This window comes from Sinohyriopsis cumingii, unplaced genomic scaffold, assembly GCF_028554795.1.
Source record: "Sinohyriopsis cumingii isolate HCF-2022 unplaced genomic scaffold, ASM2855479v2 utg000160l, whole genome shotgun sequence".
NCBI classification, from domain to species: Eukaryota; Metazoa; Mollusca; class Bivalvia; order Unionida; family Unionidae; genus Sinohyriopsis; species Sinohyriopsis cumingii.
This window is the reverse complement of record NW_028315873.1, coordinates 8,003,233-8,022,737: the sequence shown is the minus strand read 5'-3', so window position 1 is coordinate 8,022,737 and position 19,505 is coordinate 8,003,233. Positions and strand designations below refer to the sequence as shown.

The window sequence follows — 19,505 nt, the reverse complement described above, 5'->3', positions numbered from 1 at the left end:
GAGAACAAATTTTGTGTTTGATTCTGGATGGAAAGGATAGCCAGTGTAGGGTCAGAGCAGAGTGGAGGTGTGCTCTGATCTTGGTATTCTGAGGATGATTCGAGCAGCTGTGTTTTGAACTTTTTGATGTTTCTGGGACAAATATTGAGATGAACCAGACATAATTGAGTTACAATAGTCCAGTCGTGTTGAAAGTACTAATGAACATACAAGTATGTTAGTGACATCAACTGAAATGTATTTGCGAATGGAGCTGATACGTCTCAGCTCAATATATGCAGCCTTGCATATGTTCATGACATGTTGGTGTAATGCGAGAGTACTCTCCAGAGTAACACCTAGGTGTTACGTTAGGATGCATAGAAGAGCCTATAGAAGATCGTCTGTATTTAACTTTCTTGAATTAGTTTCCTGTCTCGGATCAGAATCGAGAGATTGCAAATAACTAAACCTTATAGAAATTGACAAGTTATTCACAGCTGCGAGATATAAAATGAGGAAAAAAGTCCTTTGGAATTTTTCTCTGAAATGATGGCCACACTGCTTTTCGAGAAAGTAAATAACATGCCTTCTCCATGCTGCTTATTAAATTGTGGCAAAATGCACTGCATATCACCTTCATATAACATACATCTGTTGGTAAAGCACGCGTTAAGAAGGGTCCACAGTCATTGTAAATGCTTTTGTTTCATCAAAAGCACGTCGTCTCATTATAGAGTTGTCCTTCTTGTTATCCATCTTTGAATTATTATTACTCTACTTTTTTCCCTTCTTTAAATTGAACCTTGTCATTATGTTATATGTATTTGTATTTCTGGATAACTAGCTAAGTTCCTTTGGGTATCAGTGTTTGTCGTTTTGGTTACCCATCTTCTTCCTTCTGATTACCCGTGCTGGTCTTTTTGGTTATTCATCTTTGTCCTTCTGGCTGCACTTTGGTGTTGTTCTGCAAATATTCAAACTGTGTAGAAGAACCAGGTAGATCCACATATACGGTTGTTAAATGTACCAAGACGAAATACTTTATCTGATTGAATTATTCAAAACGATGTGAGTGGCTTAAAATTTTAGGATGTAATCTAGAGTCTATAAAACTATTGAAAACGATATGAGGGGCTTGACAATTTATTTTTTCTAAGTTACAAACCGAAAATGTGAAAAACATTTACAATTAGTGAACTAAAAATTATAATAATAATTATTCTTCCATCACAAGTAACAAGTATTGAAGGTTCTGAATGAATTGCATTATTAACGAATGTCCTGATGTACCAACGACGTACTAATTGGGCTATTCAGGATGTCATTGAATGAAATCACACCATTTCCAAAATAATGTGATAGTTTAAACGTCAATGAGCACTCTAGTACGGTCAATACATTATTTGAATAATCCCTTTCATTGCTCTTTAGTAATTCCAATGACCGATTTAATTAATTCCTCTCGATTTATATCTGTACCCAAGGACAAAAAATCCAGAGATTGATCAAAAAACAGGAATGAAACATTCATGGACACTTATTATGAAACTCTCTATTTACACATAATTTAGGTGGAATTACATAGATGCAAGACATTTCTAATAATAAAATTCCATCAAATTGTTTCTAGAATATTCTGAGCACAAAAATTTGTATCAACATCCTATTTACAGTTTGCAATTCTGGACGAAAATTTACTATGTAAACATGCTATTTAAAAATGAACAGTACCATAAAGTAAATTGTACAACAGTGACCAAAAGTTAAGCACACATTCCTAACAATGCAATACCCTATCAATAGCATTATGAGAACAACGCAAAACATTAGCGATTAAGCTGTATGAAATAATAGGCATTGGGACTGGAATACAAAGTGGTTGGCATTGAATAAGGATAGAAAGTTATATTACCTGTAGTACTATTACTTATTTGATTTTATGCAAATCACGTAATAATGTATCTGAATCGACTTTGAAATACATTCGAAGGATTTGCTGAATCTACCCTTTGACGTTGTCGTTTGTAACTCCCTGTGGTTATCACAGGTGCTAAATAAATACAAAATTATAGCTTGGCAGTATTAGGATAAATAATACATCAATGATGTATTGATGTTAAGTATTTCGTAAACATATCATCCAAGAAGTAGTGAATGATAACTTAGCATTGCATACCTGACCATATTCATGTGGCGTACGTATATGTGAAGGATTTCATTGTCTGCAGAACCACACAAAAACCACACATTTTCGTTTCCTCTCGTTAATATAAAATTAGTTTTCTTGCGTTCACAATTTTAATTGCACACATGCGGGTGCTAATGTTGGATCTTCAGCTAGACCTTGATTGATGAACTCAATAGAGCATTGGTTATGAAGGGTAATGCTAGTGGAAAAAGTGGAGCGATATGATAATGTAATAACAGATAAACGTAGCGCTTGTATATCTAGAGATAGAAGCGTATCGTAGTCGCATCGTATATGGGCATACGAGATGCTGAACGTCTATTCGAATTTTTCCAATGATCAAAAGATCACGTCGTGTCATTTAACTCTGAACAGATGCGACAGTTCTTTGACATAAATGAACAATATCATCGATTGTAATAAAAACGGTCGAGAAAATCGTGCTTCGGTTATTTTTGAGACCGACCATTTTTGTCGCAGGTCGTGTAAAGAGCCTCTTATTCTCAAAAACGATTTTCATTCTTCCTATAGCACAAATACACAGACAGAAGACAGGATAAAATAAAAATAACAAACGCGACTACTACAATAAAATAGAGATATCAACTGGGATATGTGTATCTCACGATTAGATTATTTATACCTCAGTACACTACAACAAACCAAAACACCCAACCCGGAAACAGAGACGGAGATAGTGAGGAGCCCGCAGTTTTAAAAATCCATACAGGAACATGCAGTATGGATAAACAACATTACATGAATGAGCATATCTCACTGTAGCCGAATGAATGAGGCTGGTAAATGTATTCAGGTTAAGACAACCTAGGTCAAGAAACGAAACTGTCAGATTTACACAACGGATGAAATGTGTAGATTCTAAAATATCTCAACTTATGTCTGCAGTCATTCATCCAAACGTTCGACTGTGTTATATGTGTTTATTATGTTACTTTGCGTCAGATAACTCCATAAAACATTATAAAACAAAATATATGCATATATAATACAACTGTAACAAAACAATGTTACAACATTACATCAACATGCTTTTGATGAAATTATAGTTAATTACAGTATTGCTAAATAGGTCTGAAAGATGTACTACGATAGCAATTACCATAAAATCGCTATCACACCTTTGTTAGCACGTATCTAATCAAATTATTACTACTACGTTACATGTATCCACTGTAATATAAATAGCTAACAGCTAGTTTTGAAGTTAAACACATTCATACGAAAGGTTTCCGTCTGCCCTACAAAACCCCCAAATAATAATGATTCTCATACAACTTGAACAAGGGAAACATGATGTTGTTTCATAGGTACATCTAGCCACAACGAACATGTATTATGAAGTCTTATAACCAAGGATGCTAACTGAAATATTTATGGTGGTATTCATTTATGAAAGCCGAAACATTAAGTGATTATTTTGCACCATGCTGTTCATAAAAAAATCTGCGTACAGAAAATATGTCTTTAATTAATCTCTCCGAAATTTTGGTACATATAAATCACTGTGTACACCATGTGATAATGATACTACACACACACACACACACACACACACACACACACACATATATATATATATATATATATATATATATATATATATATATATATATATATATACATATATATATATATATATATATATATATATATATATATATATATATATATATATATATATATATATATATATATATATATATATATATATATATATAATCGTGCACAAAGTAATAGGGTGCCGCCATGGTCTACTTATACACCTTCTTCTAGTAATGGCAGTGAGGCATTAGACTTTTGAAGAGCGTGTCTCCTATAATTACGAATAGTAGCAGCAGCGATGTTAATTATTCCCTGACAAATTGTATTCCAAGAGGGATGAATAACGAATTGGCCTTCATTAATCGACCAGGTTGCTCTGGTGAATTGTGCGATTAGATGTTTGATGGTCGTAATTGCCACAGATGTATCTGTGTGTTGCTCAATTAGAAGTACAATTTGTTTGTGTTTGGCAATGGCAACAGCACATTCTGCCTGACTCCAATGAGACTGAATAAATGCTGGTGTGATTACAGGGACTACAACTAGACTTTCATCAATGCATCGGTGTATCTCATCCATGATAAGCATGCCTGGAACAAAGGAATCAGTTCCAGTGCACACAAGATCCTTGTCCGTGTGAAGCTTTTGCTTGAGGTATCTGCTTAATGAGGGCCGGATGTTTTTCTCCACGTCATCGTGGTCTTTGCTACAGTATACTAGAAATACCACAGATTTGAAATGTTGGTCACTCCTCAGTATTGCTCTTTTCAGATTTTCTATGTCTTGGTGTCTGCGTGCCAGGTTTCGCCTATGACGACGTATAATGGCAATTATAGATAAACCTGAAATAATTACCACAGATGATGCAACTGCAGTACCAATAATGACTGGGAGTCTGCATGTTTGTCTGAGACTTTCAAAACTTTCGTAATTCAATACAATTTCATGATTGCCATCATTGCATAACATTGTTGTCCTGTTAACAATGCTGACATTTGTGGTCAAAATCCATTCTGTAAAATCAAGTGCATCACAATCACACAAGACTGGGTTATCAGAAAGTTTGATGGTCAAATATGTTGGAACATTTGACGATTTTTCTGTGAGTTGTTCCTTTTTGTCTTCATTTCTATATCTGTACGTATCAGCTAAAATGTTCTTATCAAGAAAATGACTGAGCAGCATGTTCGTCATGGTGGTATTCTGTTTGTTTGCCGTGGCTTGATGCTGCAAAATGTTCTCTAGTTGTTCTACAAAGGATGTAGGTAAATTTTTGAAGCGGTTCTTTCTTAAGTCAATCATCCTTAAGTCCTGCATGATGTGCCACTCGCCATTCAAATGTGTGATTTCATTGTCACTCAAAACAAGGACGCGTAGCTTGATATTTGATGAAAATATGTTTGCTGGTAATACACTAAGGGAGTTGCTACGTAAGAATAGTATCTCAAGCTCCCTGTTTCGAGAGAATATATTGATAAACTCGTCCATATTCTGCATCTTATACAACTGGTTTTTGGACAAGTCAAGAATCTTTAAAGACGGAAAGTTGCTTAAAAGAGATGGCGATATGTATTCCATATCGTTACTATTTAGGTCCAACATCTGGACTGCATTGAAATTAGATGCCACTGAAACCGTTATATTTAAACTTCTTAAGTTATTATTGCTTAAATCTAACAATAGTAATTTGTTCGTTTCACACTTTTTGAATGCAAAGTTCGCCCTGATATCAGTACGTACTTCCACTATATTCTTAGCGAGGAAATATGTTATATTTTCAGGGAAATCACACATACGTGGAAAGTCCCGTTTACTAATAGACTCTTTTGTCACAGAACGACATCCACTAATATCTAAAAGTTCAAGATTATACTTTGATACAGATCCACGCAATCTGAACCCTTGAGTAACGAACGAAGAATAAGACACATTTAGGTATCTTACGGTCGGAATTGTGTACAATACATCAGGAGATATAGAGAGTATATTGGCACGACTTACATCTAAATATGTAAGATGTTTGCCTAGAAGAGCCTGAGAAAAGTTAGTTCCGAGCATACCAGGTTCCGTTTTAGCTTGGATTGCAATTAAAGATAGATATTTGAGCTTGCTCAGTTTGCCAGTCAAAGCCTCTTCCACATTAGATATTTTAAGATAAGGGTTCTCGTCCAAGTGCAGTGCATGAAGGTCAGGCATATAACGGAATATGTCGGGATCCAGGTATTTGAGGTGGTAACATGACGATATGGACAGAAACTCTAAATGTTCTAATCCATCAAGAAAACCTTCCGGAATACAACTAACTGCTGGAAATTCAATAATAGAAAGCTCTGATACATTTGCCCATGTTTGATTGCTAAAACGTGCAATGGGGAAACATTCCTTCAATTCATCTGTTCCAATCAGCGTTACTGTCCGTATATTCGAAGGCAAGGAATGTGGAAAATCGCTCGTGTTGGCTATATTTTTGCAGAGATAAGAGATATCGTCCTCAGTACAAGTAACATTGGCTTCAATGGCTGTTATAATGACATATATTATCAACAATACTGATCGAATACGTCTTCTTGCCATGTTCTGATTATAAAGTATATGAGGCGATTGGTGTAATACAATGAAATGATGGAATAGATCGGTGCAGCTCAATCAATTATTTCACTTTTCGTTGAGACGTTTTGGTTATCAAGTATATCTTTATTGACAACGTTCAATTTTCGTTCTTGTAATTTCATCAGTGCTTATTGTCGTTGAGTCTTCATTTCCTAAAACAGATAAACATAAAGAGATAGAAAACAAAGTAGACCATTGTAAGAGCGTACTATTTGTCAAATTCATGGATTAAAAACAATGGCATTCATGAAGGATAAAACCCGATTGTCTTAGAATATATAATAATTTGTCAATTAGGTTTTTGGGGCTGTTTCTGGTTCTTTCTACGCGTATTTTCGCACGGCACCAAACGGATAATCAATAACTCAGTTTGATACTATATTTTCTGGACGGTGTATTCCTCATTTGGTATAGAGAGTATAGCTTTAAACATGAATCAGATTTAAAATCAGAGTGAAGACACATTTACTAAGGAACGATATAGCTTCTGCTCATTAATTATTTCTAATTGATTTTAGAATCAGTTCCAGCTTCTCTGCTTTTCATCGACATTTTGATATACAAATAAACATACAATAATGAATGATAGCCTTATACAATAATGAACTTAGCACCAGTGTAATCTATATGTACATATATATATATATATATATATATATATATATATATATATATATATATATATATATATATATATATATATATATATATATTTATAGATATATATTGATTCAACACATCCAGACAAGAGCAATATTTGCTTTTTATCTTTCATATGTTGATTCAAAGAATGACCATGGACATTTGATTTTGAAAGATTGCTTTCTGCAAGGAGGACTCAAATCTCAACCAAAAAATTCAATTCAGAAAGCTTTGTTTTACTTGTCTGCTACGCCAAGTCTGACATAGTAAACATGTATGGAAGACCTATCCTATATAATTTCTTATGCAAGGCTCAACCGTCAACTGAAAGTTTAGTAACTGTCATAGAATTATGATATAAGTAAGATATGGGAGCGCTCCACCCTGAATCAGGATTAACGATCAAGGACACAAAATAGATATGCATAATAATATCTGCATAATGATTATTTATGTAAATTAGTTCGGCTGTATATATCTATTTGATGTTAAGATAATTTAATCAAGTGAGACAGAAATCCAATACATAATCCAATTAAAAAATAATGACACAATTGCACGATTTTAAATAACAGTAGGATGCATTAGAAGATTGGTATCCAATTAATTTACCTTTATATATATGCAAACAATAAGCTAGATTAAATATTGAGACTTATGAATTCAGCTCGAAAAACGAAAATCTTTAAACCACGAAAACGAAACATAATATTAGACACGACATTCAAATACTCATCTCCCATCAATTGACATCAACCGAAGGTGGCTGAATTAAACAAAACGCAAAGTTGCAAACCTACCTGGATCATATTATTTATCTGCATCGGGTTCTTTTTCTGATCATGAATAGAGGAAGAACAGTGGTTGCCTACAAAAAAACTCGATATATAATAACCAATTCAAATGAAATCCCAAATGATAAAGTTGTCTTTTATGTATCGTCATTATGTATGCTTTGCGTTCTGCTTGATTTATGTACGTTACAACCTCTATCCCTAATGAATTGTGTCAAGGAAACCGCATACGTTGTGTAAGCCATTAACTATTAGCATTATTGTTATGTAAAGGTGGATTGCCCAAACAAACAGCTAGAGTTATGCAGTGATGCAGTGGAGTGACAGTTAAAATCACTTATGACAAATTGTTTTTTCTACTCGACTTTTATTGCTGTAAATCCTCTATTACTTGTGATCGGAGTTGTCGGTGATTTTCTATTTCCGCTGAAACTAACTGTCTATATTTTGGCCGCTTTAATTATTTTATCTTCCATAACCTCTGATTGCAGTTGAATCATGGTATCAAGACTACTTTGTACCGTTTCATGTAGTTCTGACCAGGTACCTATTTGTAAATATAGTTCTATGGAAATTAAGTTTTAGCAGAACCAAAGACACCATTGTATACCTATTTAGCCACAATAATAATTCGGATTGATGCACCTTTGATGGTTGTTGTTGCCGTAAGTAATGTCACACTAAGACCAGCAGTTATCACAGCGGCAAGACTATAAATGTCATCTGAAACCAAATCGACGTTCTCTTGCCAATTTCATATTGAAGCTATTCATTCACATCGGTAACACTGATGGTAAATCAATAGTTCATCTGTTAATATTACCATAAAATGATTGAATAGTATTTAAATGTTCTAAATTTCAACGTCCTAGGGGTAAAGCACCCTTTGCATTAAACATATACTGGTTACACCTGTTCCTGGTGTATTCAACGATCGTACTCGTCGCTCAATAACTGTTATTCGTATACGTGCATCCTTGCCTTCTAGCAATCGAGAACAGTTTTGTCTCACTTGAGTCAATGTTGCTGTAAAATATTAATCGGTGTATGTAACAGCAGTGAAAAGCGATCCCTGAGTGATTTCACACCTGGTGGATCAGACCAAATTTTGGGGGATATGCATTTGCGGCAATTCCAAGCTGACTTTAAATTGTCATTTATATGTCAGCTTGACGCCAATGGACACTTTCTTGGTGTTGCTTAAGAAGAATATACTTCACTGTATGCAAGGGTCTGCTAACACCAATATAGCGCAGATATTCGTCTAATAATGGAACAAAATCATCATCAAAATTTGCATCTGCTGACAAGTGGTCTAACCCTTAGTCTGTGAATTCCACTACCTGATTACCACTGTTAAAATCCATTATGCATATAATGATAAATCTAATCTTAAAAACAACACCGCAGACGGTTAAATTAGTCAACCCGATATTTTCGAAAGGATCAGAACTAAAATATTTCACAAGTCTTCTGTAATGCATTAGCTTTTATTTCGACACCTTTAGCACCACTGATGTGTTTTTATGTTTGATCGCAGACTTTGTGTGTTTTGATTGGGCCAACCACAAAGGCACATTTCCAGTTAACTTTAGGTGTTAGCCTACATATGCTTTTAATGCCTTTGAAGTACCCCAGAAGATGCTTACTAAGGCCGAATTTTACTTCTTGATCTGGCATAATAAGTTAAACAGTTTAGTTTCGAATGTTTCACAGGGCCATCAAGGACCCTCATTCGACCACAAACACCATCTACCAACAGTCGTGAAATAAAATATCACAACATAACATTCATAACCAACAGCCGCAGCTGCACTTGCCGCGTATGAAACTTCATATCAACAACGAGGTTCCTGAACAACTCTAACGGGAACTAATAAAGCGGGTACAGTGAACAATATTCGTGTTGGCAAATTTGCAAACCAGTGTCGTTAACACAGCTGAGTCTATATTCAGTAGAGTATAACCTTCACTTATTACAGACTCATTGGAGTTTGCTTATTTCGTTTATGCAGTCGGGAACAGTTTCAATGCACAAGTACCTTCCGAGATAATTGACAATTCAACTTTGCCATTAATGGCGTCTGTACCACGAGGAATTTCATCTTTGGAGTTGGTTCTAATGGTTAATGGGACTGGATGTTTACCCCAATAATAACCTTGCTAACTTCTCTGCTAATCCCACAGATATGACTGAGGTGAAATACACATGATACAAATCGCAATGTGCCTGCACGAGAATGCCGTTGATATTGTCAGAATCCATTGTTCAAAGTGACATAAAGATCAAGGACTTCACCTTGTACTTTTTGGTTAGCAATGCTATCAATACTTTATGACACAAGCTACGAGCAGCTAGATTCATTTTGAACGCCATTCTCTATGATTATTACCGAATGACTCTATCTAAAAACAGCTCTATTAATACTGCATGACACTCATTAAAACAGCTAGATAAATACTGTATGACATTAAGAACAATCAGATTAATACTGTATGACATTAAGAACAATCAGATTAATACTGTATGACACTCACTACAAGAAGTTTAGTTAAAGCTGTATGGTACCAACTATAAGTTGTATGACTAATGACACCTGATAGGACCTTTGCAGAATAAATGTCATCTGGTTTATCAAGCATTAAGAATAGTTCACTTTCATTGTAATGTACTCACTGTAAACATGAAACACCGTTGTGTGTCGTCAATTAAATTTAATCGTGAATATAAAATTTCCTTTACAGCGCAATCATGTATCCCGGCGGATTCAAATAGATGATCATATATGGCCAATCTGTAAGTATAAACATGTTAACAGCTTCATATGGTGTGAGATATGGTTTAAATATGTTGCAACAACGTATTTTCGGGACAAAACTAGTTTACAACCAAATCAGCATGAGTTAAGTTACAGCACAAATTGTTATATGGAGGATTTCAAATGGTTTATCATTCAAGGTTTCATTTACGGAACGAATTGATTAATATCCAGCTTTTTTCTCGCCGAGGCTTGCAAAAGCGTTATTTTATTCAACGAATTTAATAAATGTAATATTTAGTTATTATCTATTTGAGATTATGTTTGTCACATGATTGTATTGTAATGCAAATAGTTTATAATAAAAGAAGAAGGCAGAATTTCGTTCATTCTGACTCAGATGATGGACCTTTCATTTGTTTAGCATAAAATGAACTCAGAACGTATAACTACTAATATTAAAAATTATATTTTTGTTAGGAAATTCTAAATCAAAAAGTAAATGTCCATCCGAAAAAAATGAACATTTTTACAAACAAAATCAGTTATAAAGGCAATGCTTGTGATGTCACATAGGTTGGTACTGGTAAGGTTTGACGATCTATTTTAACATTGAAGTGAATAAATTTCACTGGTAAATATATCAGATGCAGTGATTGTCTTACGAAAGGATGATTACTGAATGCATAAATTCGAAACTTACTGTAAGATATTTGTGACCGGATTGTTGAGTTTATAGAGTTGATAGGGACATACGAAAAAGACAACAACAAAAAAAAAAGAAAACAGATGCACTCAAGCACAGGGACGAAATGTTTTTGGCAAGAGCGAAATATTACTTATTCTGGAAATGTACTGACTATGAAAGGGACCATTGAGCTTTGTTTCACTTTCTGCTTGACCTCCATATTTTACACCATCTATTCAGTGGGCTTTGTGAACTTCACCTCCATTTCCTTTTCTTCTTTTTCAGCTTCGTAGGCACGATGACCCGTCGCTGAAATTTACCCTGGACCATGAGGCTTTTGCTAATCATTTGTTTCGAAGTCTTTCTGTTTTTTATTTGTTCTCCGCTTCTTTTCTTTCCTTATCCTATATTGCTTTGATCTTAAGCAGTATTTCGCAACCTAAAATAGGATGTTTCGCTCTGTCGTCAGTCTCTTTTCCACAGAGTTTGCATACCATAACTTTACCAACAGGCATGATATATTGTTTCATTACTTCAGAGAGAGGCCATAACATTGATAGAAATTTACGCCCAAGAAACCATATATTACTTGGTTTTAAGTCCAAATGAATGTTTCTGAAGTGAATTAAATCACACCTCAGTTCCATATTTGCTCTCCAGGTAGTTTCTTCATGGTTTTGAATAATATCTTCTGTTTGCACTCTTGCTGCATAGTCTAAAAGAATACTTCTCATACCATATTTCTTAGTTATTATGTCAATATCAGGTATAAATCCCGTCTGTTTTAGCGGGTTGTTCAGATACTGACATAAGCGAATAATGAAAAACTTTTTCCAGATAAAAGTCTAATTGCCCTTACACAATCGGTTCAAAAAGATCAATTTCATCTTATCTATGTATGCTTCCATTGACCAGAGTCCTAAGGTACTACTCGTTGCCTCCGTAGGTGAATATTTATCGAAAGCTTGCATACGTCGCGCTGCATATCTCTGGCATAACTCGAGTTCTTCTATATTTGAGTTTATGATACCTGACCATAGTTCACATCCATATAGGACCTAGGGTAGAATAATTCTTTTCCAAATCTTCAGACTTCTTATAGTGTTCATTCCTACATCTCTAATACCAATAAAATAAAAAGAGTTTAACAAGTGTTTGCCTTTATCGCATGCTTCGTTTATCGCGTCGTTTGGTTTTAAGCTGCATTTTAGATGCATGCCGGCATACTTCTTACTTTTGACATCCGGAATTGGAGATTTGTCGAGCATAAAAAAAGGTATACCAGTCGTTCTTTTGTTAGTAAACAAGATGGTGCAACTTTTATCTGCGTTATATTGTAATCACCACCTTTTCGCATAGTTAAAAATTGTGTCAAGCAGCTGTTGCATTGAATGATGCGGGTTAGACATTACAGTTGCGTCATCTGCTAATGAGACACAAGGCAGGTGGAGATCGACAAGTCTTATACCTCGCAAAGTGTGATCTAATTCCGTGATCAAATTATCTATCATTACAAAAAAGAACCAAACAGACAACATACAGCCCTGTCCTACACCCTGCCTAATAGCGAAGCGTTTGGACAGCTTGCCCGCAAATAAAACGGAGCTTGCTACTCTCTTAAACGAGTCTTTCGTGATGCGCCAGGTCTTTCCTTTATGCCAAGTCTGTACAACTTGTAGAATAACCCAATGTGCCAAACTGTGTTGAAGGCTTTAGCATTATCAAGAAATGTAGCATAGAAAGGAGTATCTTTATCCAAATAGTAGCAAATATATTCTTTAATACAGAACGCTGCAGTGATACTACCGTAATTATTTATAAAACCCTGCTGCAATGGATTTGGAAAAGAAATCTGCTTAGAAAATATAAGTAGTCTACTATATATAATTTGTTGTAGAATTTTCAGAAGCACTGGAATTATAGTTATATCTCGGTAATTATTCATATCTAATTTGTTCTTTCTTCCTCCTTTGAATATTGATATTACCAAACCTTGTTTAAAATGGCTCGGGTACTTCTCGGCCTCGTACACTTTTGTGAATATAATTTCAAGTAATTGTACACTGCTTGGAGGGTCCGCAAACAGTAAATGCTCAGCAACAATACCGTTGTGACCACATGCCTTATCGTTACTGATAAGAGCTAATTGCACTACTGATTTCATCTCTAGTGGGAATTTAATCAACAACTTCATCAAAGTGTGAATAGGTTTCTTTCCTCTGTTTTCTAACCTCTGCTAAGACCATCTGGTAATGATTCTTATCGTACAGATAAGTATTGTCAAGTAGTAACAAACTGGAAAAATGATTTGCCCATAACTCTCTAATAGAGTCGTGGTCGCGTACAATTTTTCCGTTTGATTCGATTTCATGAATGTAATCGAGTTCATTTCTTTTATTCCGTATAAACTTATACAGAGTAGAAATATCGAGCTCTGCAGCCTTTTCAATCTCCCTGAATTGTTCTCTATCGTACATTTCTTTAGCTGTCAATAATTCTTTTGCAAACAATTTCTTCGCTTTCTTATACTTCGCGTATGACATATATTCAAAGCCTCTTGGCCTACCATTAGAAATGCATATCCTGTGTTTCAGCCGCATTTCCGTGTGAAACTTTTTTACGTTTAATAGTTTTTAATAGAGGTTAGCGTACGGGCAAAACCTCTTTATGGGGAGAAACCTAGAAGCTGCTTCATGTAAAATCTTTACCGTGTCTTGAATAATAATTTCAATATCGACATTCGTCGCTAGTTCTGCCTGATGCAGCTGCGCTAACAATTCATTGCGTGTTGCTTCCTTATATCTATTTATTTGTTTAGCTCAGGCTTTCTTTCAATTTATGGAATGAATGATATGCTCGTCAGCCATTGTTGCATTATGTACAAAAGGTGTGACCAACTCGATTTTTACAGGATGATGATCTGAAATGTTCAAAGGATGATCATCTATTATTTCTGCCGTAACCACTAGATCGAATTTACTTTTTTGCAATAGTATATAGTCTATCAAAGATTTTTATTTGCCATCGGTTAAGAAAAAAGTAAAATCAGTCCCTTCACAAATGGATTGACTATTAACAGATACTAAATGCCTATCGCTCAGACACTTTTCTAGAATAGTGCCTCTAGCGTTTGATATTAGACAATTTGCTTTGGAACTAAACAGTGAACTTAACTGACCACTGAAGTCTCCGGCGAGTATGGGAATGCCTTCTTTGCAGAAAATATCAAACTGATCCGTTAGTTCTTTTATTGTTTAGGAGTAACTTGCAATATGAAAATTAGTTGATGGCAAACGTGTCCCGAATATAAAATATTTAAGTCTAGATATACATAATTCTTTTTAGGGACATTCTGTCTGATTGTTTAAACCATATGTATTGAAGTTATCTTGCTAATCGCGAACAAATAAACTTTTGTTTGCAAAAAATGTCTTTAGTTTCCTTTTTAGTTTGTAAGAGACTCGATATAATTTGATTAATACCACACGGCAATCGATAGACTTTGAATAATGCTGCTAAATTAAATTAAATGCCAGTCTTGATTCAAAAGAGTAAAATGAATATGTGTCAAAGGATTATTATGACATGAAATATATACTGGTGGTGCAGACCTGCTTGTTAATACATCACATGCTTCAACACGTTGTGAAAACCCAGACTGTACATAACTTTGGGAGGGTCTACTTCCATGGCCTATCTCCGTTGTTTCAGTTTTGCTTTTATAACTACCACTGACGGCGGAATGTGATGTGTTGATCTTCGTCATTGTGGTCATTGTGACCATGTCAGGCGCAATATGATATCTAGTCATTTTAGGCCCTAAACATTGTTCAAGTTATGGCCAACGAAAGTCTGTTCTTAAGGAAGACATTCCAAAGTGAAAAAATATTTCAGCAATTCAATTGTAATGATAGAGCTGAATGTGGGCTCTTGTTCATGTTTATAAGTTTTAGAGTCTTTGCTGGTGAATACTGGCTTTCTTCATTGTACCTCATCAGTGTGCAGATCGGCTGGCGAGCATTTACTTAATGTATTGAGGTGATGTGGGGCTGATTTATAGTCAGGTGGCACGTCTGGTACTTTGGCAGCTACATCTCTAACGCCTTCATCAAACTACATGTGTGCCTTTTGCAAGTGCACTTATCGCATCTTCAATTTTGCCTACATCTTCTCTGACGTGAGCTATCACCGTTGGTAAGTATCCAATAGTCTCTGGAGTTGCTCTTTCGCTTGATATCATTGGTGGTATCTTACGGATTTCACCATATTTCTCTTCTGTTGCCGTTACGTCACAGTTGCGCTTGATGGATTTTAATATCCTCAGCATATGTCATAATTTTCTTTCCCGGTTTGATCAGTGATTCAATTACTTGTTAATTACCGAACGTCAGGTCTTTTCGCTCATTTTATCGCACTTGTAGCATATCCTGCACACTTTGCAACGTTTTATCACAATAGGAAGTAATCCTGCTTTTATATAAAGGCTGTACGGCGTCGCTTTTCATACACTTCTATGATATCACTGGCAGACATTTTATATAGCAGTAATTGACATGTGAAACACGGTTGTGATCGACGCTTTCGTTAAAACTGGCACGATATTAACCTCTGCGGTTGGAACTTCTGTTCAAAAAAAAATGTTGAGAAAACTTTACGGATCCTTAGTGATCCACGGATATATTTCACGAAATGCACCCCAAGATTGGGAAGTAGCACAAGTCAAATGGATGTTTGCAAGGCTATGGACATCGATGCCATGAAATATCATCAACTTGTTTCAGTTGCCACGGATTACATAAGTCATATGTGCGTATCATAGAACCCCAAAAAATGACATCAGTGTTTTTGTGACGACCTCGTGAAAATGTCTGCGTGGAATTGATTTAGTGCTCAGGTATCACATACTTGCAAACTACAGCACTGTTATTGTATTTATTTTAATTGTGAATAGTAGATGCTTCATCGACTGTTGAAAGAAATCAACCGTGATGACGCTTCTGGTGGACGATTCGTTGTCAATGATCACTTTTAGGAATCTTTGAAAGCATTATAACAGGGATTAGCATCAGCCGACGGTGCAATTAATATACAACAGATCCGAGTGCAGCCATCATAAAATAATATTTAGAAAACGGTTGAATTTTTCCTGATCTAGCTAAATCAATAATCAATGCACGAATCCAGTGAGAAGTATATCATCACCCTTGGATGATTTTGAGGTGTTGCTTACGAGTACAAGCTAATACGGTAATATCTATGACTTTTCTTTTTCGTCATGCCATTGAGTAATACGATTAGTGTACAATAATGTCTTCATTTTGTGTGCGATGTCGCACACAAAAACATTTAAACAACATCCAACTCTACGAGCAGCGATTACCGGAACTTGAGTTCGATATGGCGCACAGACGTTCACCTTTATTGGTGGAACTAATAGTTCTGTTTAAGAAAAGATTGGACGATGGTAACAGAGCAACGAGGAACACTTTGAAGTAAATATCCTGATAAAATCACATCTCTGGATACTATTACTGTCAGTCTGGTACAAAGCTTGATCTATGACAATAATTCAAATAGTCAACCGAATCATGAATTACCAGTAATGTGTGTTAATGCTGCATGTAACCGATAGGTCCTTGCATACCAAAGACCTTATTCACGACTTGAAGGCTTCCTAATGCCATTGAACTTTAGTTAGAGAATTTTTAATTTGTATTATATGGAGATTTGAACCAAGTCCGTGGATGAACGGTACCTATCACCTTGCATGCACACACTAGACTATATTCCATCACGATTAACTACAAATCAAATAAATGATGATACAAACTCGGTTATATATGCACTCGTACGTGGTAGACACATTTGTGGGTTGACCTGCTATTGTGTCTGCTACGGACGAGTCATCAATGGTTCCATGGCGTGGTCCAACAGTGTACGTTATTCCATCAGTGGAAGGGAAACGGTGTCAGTTCTTGACAACGTAGATCTTGTCGTGACTACTTTTGAACTTACTAGATACAGCTATGATTACGCGAAATCAGCTGGACCATTTATGATGTTTTTCAAAGATACATCTAATAATCTAGGCTCTTAACCGTATGCAGTAAGGCGGCCTCCAAACGTCTGAGGAAATGCTAATGCAGATGCACAAACCGTAGTTCTTGACCCTACCGGCACTTTCAATAACGGATTCTCACAACATCAAGGACAACTGTCTTAAGCCTCATTACGATTTGCCAGTGCAATTTCCCTCAGTTTCATATTTGGGTTTTGCGTAGATATTTTCAAGCTTATCTTGGGGACTAAATATGCAGATTGTGGATGCCTATGTTAACCACTTTAGTGACTGAAGAATTATGTTTGTTATCGTTTATGCAATCATAAATCATTTTAACGATGTCGTTTCTAGCACGTACCAAAATTGCACTCTCTGGAAGTGCTATTACATCACCCTTTAGTACAAATTAGTAGTCAACATGGTCTTACCGAAAAAAAGCATGTATTCGTGGCATTTCAAGATGTATATAGTAACATCATATTTGACAATTATCCATTTTGAGTTTAGCGCTAAATCACAGTAATAATCTAAACTGTATGCAGGTGTTTTTAGAATGATTTGCATGCAGCACAATGGCACATTTAATAAACAGGTAATATCGGACCAACATATTTTCCATCAGTATCAATATAGATTGGGGGAGGGTGATTTATCGGACTAGGTAAATAAAGGTAAATATATCTCAAATTCTTATAGGAGACGATTGATTATAACAATATTATTGCTTAAGTATCATGAATTGAATAATTGTTTTGAGCACTTCATATGTTGTAATAGACGTGGATGATATTATCCTACTTTCACCCAACTTTGGGATGGCCGCTCCGGTGTCCCAAGTAGTTAGAGATTCAGCATCGGATGAGGGAGGTCGTGGGTTCAAACCCCTGCCGAATCATACGAAATATTTATAAAAATGGTACTAGCAGCTGCCTCGCTTGGCTCATAGCATTACTAGGTGTGGTCGGCCTGGTGTCAGGACATTGCAACTGGGTCGGACATGATGCCAAATGTCTGCGGCATGATGCCCCAGTTCCAAACATTATTATAAATGCCACACTGTGGACATCATATTGATATGACTCAATTTGTTAAAGATTATTTAAAACAATAACACAAGAATAAAAAACGGAAACATACGTGTTAATGACTAAATCGGACTAAAGTGGCTCCATCACACATTCAATAGTATCATCATGAACACCCTGTCAAAGTACCAGCTTCATCACACATTCAATAGTATCGTCATTAATACCCTGTCAGAGTAGTAGCTTTATCACACATTCAATATTATCATCATGAACACCCTGTCAGAGCAGTACCTTCATCACGCATTCAATATTATCGTCTCTGAAAACACTTAGAATTGCTAGGATGTCTGGTCTTTTAACAACAGCATTCCACAACTAACGCCATCTTTAAATAGTAAGAGTCGAAGACTGTCACAATGACACGAATGCGCTTATTATATGTGATCTACAATTACTGTATACATTTAATATAGATAAGACAATGTTGCGTAGTGTACTGCGATTCTTCGCAATCCTACTTACCTTCCTCACATTCTTGGCAATTCATTGAAACTCGGATCAATCTAAGCTGCTGTCAAACTTAACCCAAACCAAGAAGAAGAATAGTCTGCAATACAATGTCCATGGAATAAAATCGCCAAGCTGTTCTTCCGGACAGATTATATATCAGTTTCTACAATCCATTCTTGAGATAATGACGAAAGAAGGTTTATATTTTCTGCAGAGAAAAAAACATAGAACTTAAACACAAATAGGTTACTAGTCCCGATAATGTACCACATCGATATTCTACAGGCGCTCAACCACAATTGTCATATAAATAATCAACAATGTAACTCGAGTCACTGAATAGGTTGCCAATTGAAATATCAAACCTCCAGAGGGCGCAAATGCATAATCAAGAAAATATGAACAGAAGTGTTATATGTGTTGTATAAGGAAGTTTAAATATTTAAACAGGTAACAAGGGTAATTTTGAAAGAAGTGTGTATATTAGCAAGAGGTATTATCCCATCAGACCAGGGTTTATTGCAAGTGTGTGTTATAATATATTTGTATCCGACTGGCATACTCGTGTGCAGATTCTTCCAAAACATGTGCATGGAACACCTTTGGGTCATGTCCTCATAAATAAGGATAATTACGAGTACTTAGTCTTAACACAACTAAGCTGTTTCCCGATGAAGGGA

At 35.6% G+C, this 19,505-nt stretch overlaps 1 protein-coding gene across 1 annotated transcript; it reads right to left on the bottom strand.

The window, feature by feature from the left end:
* Positions 1–1,109: 1,109 nt before the first annotated feature.
* LOC149774727 (uncharacterized) lies at positions 1,110–19,135 on the bottom strand. The gene is made up of 2 exons (XM_089944793.1): positions 18,838–19,135; positions 1,110–6,495 (listed from the first exon to the last, which is right to left on the bottom strand). Exon 2 carries the CDS (start codon positions 6,305–6,307, stop codon positions 3,947–3,949), a length of 2,361 nt encoding a protein of 786 aa, XP_089800919.1. The 5' UTR covers positions 6,308–6,495; positions 18,838–19,135; the 3' UTR covers positions 1,110–3,946.
* Between the last annotated feature and the right edge of the window lie 370 nt (positions 19,136–19,505).

Excerpts from the sequence above, each read along its gene's own strand:
- LOC149774727 (XM_089944793.1), bottom strand. The coding sequence starts at position 6,307 with ATGGCAAGAAGACGTATTCGATCAGTATTGTTGATAATATATGTCATT.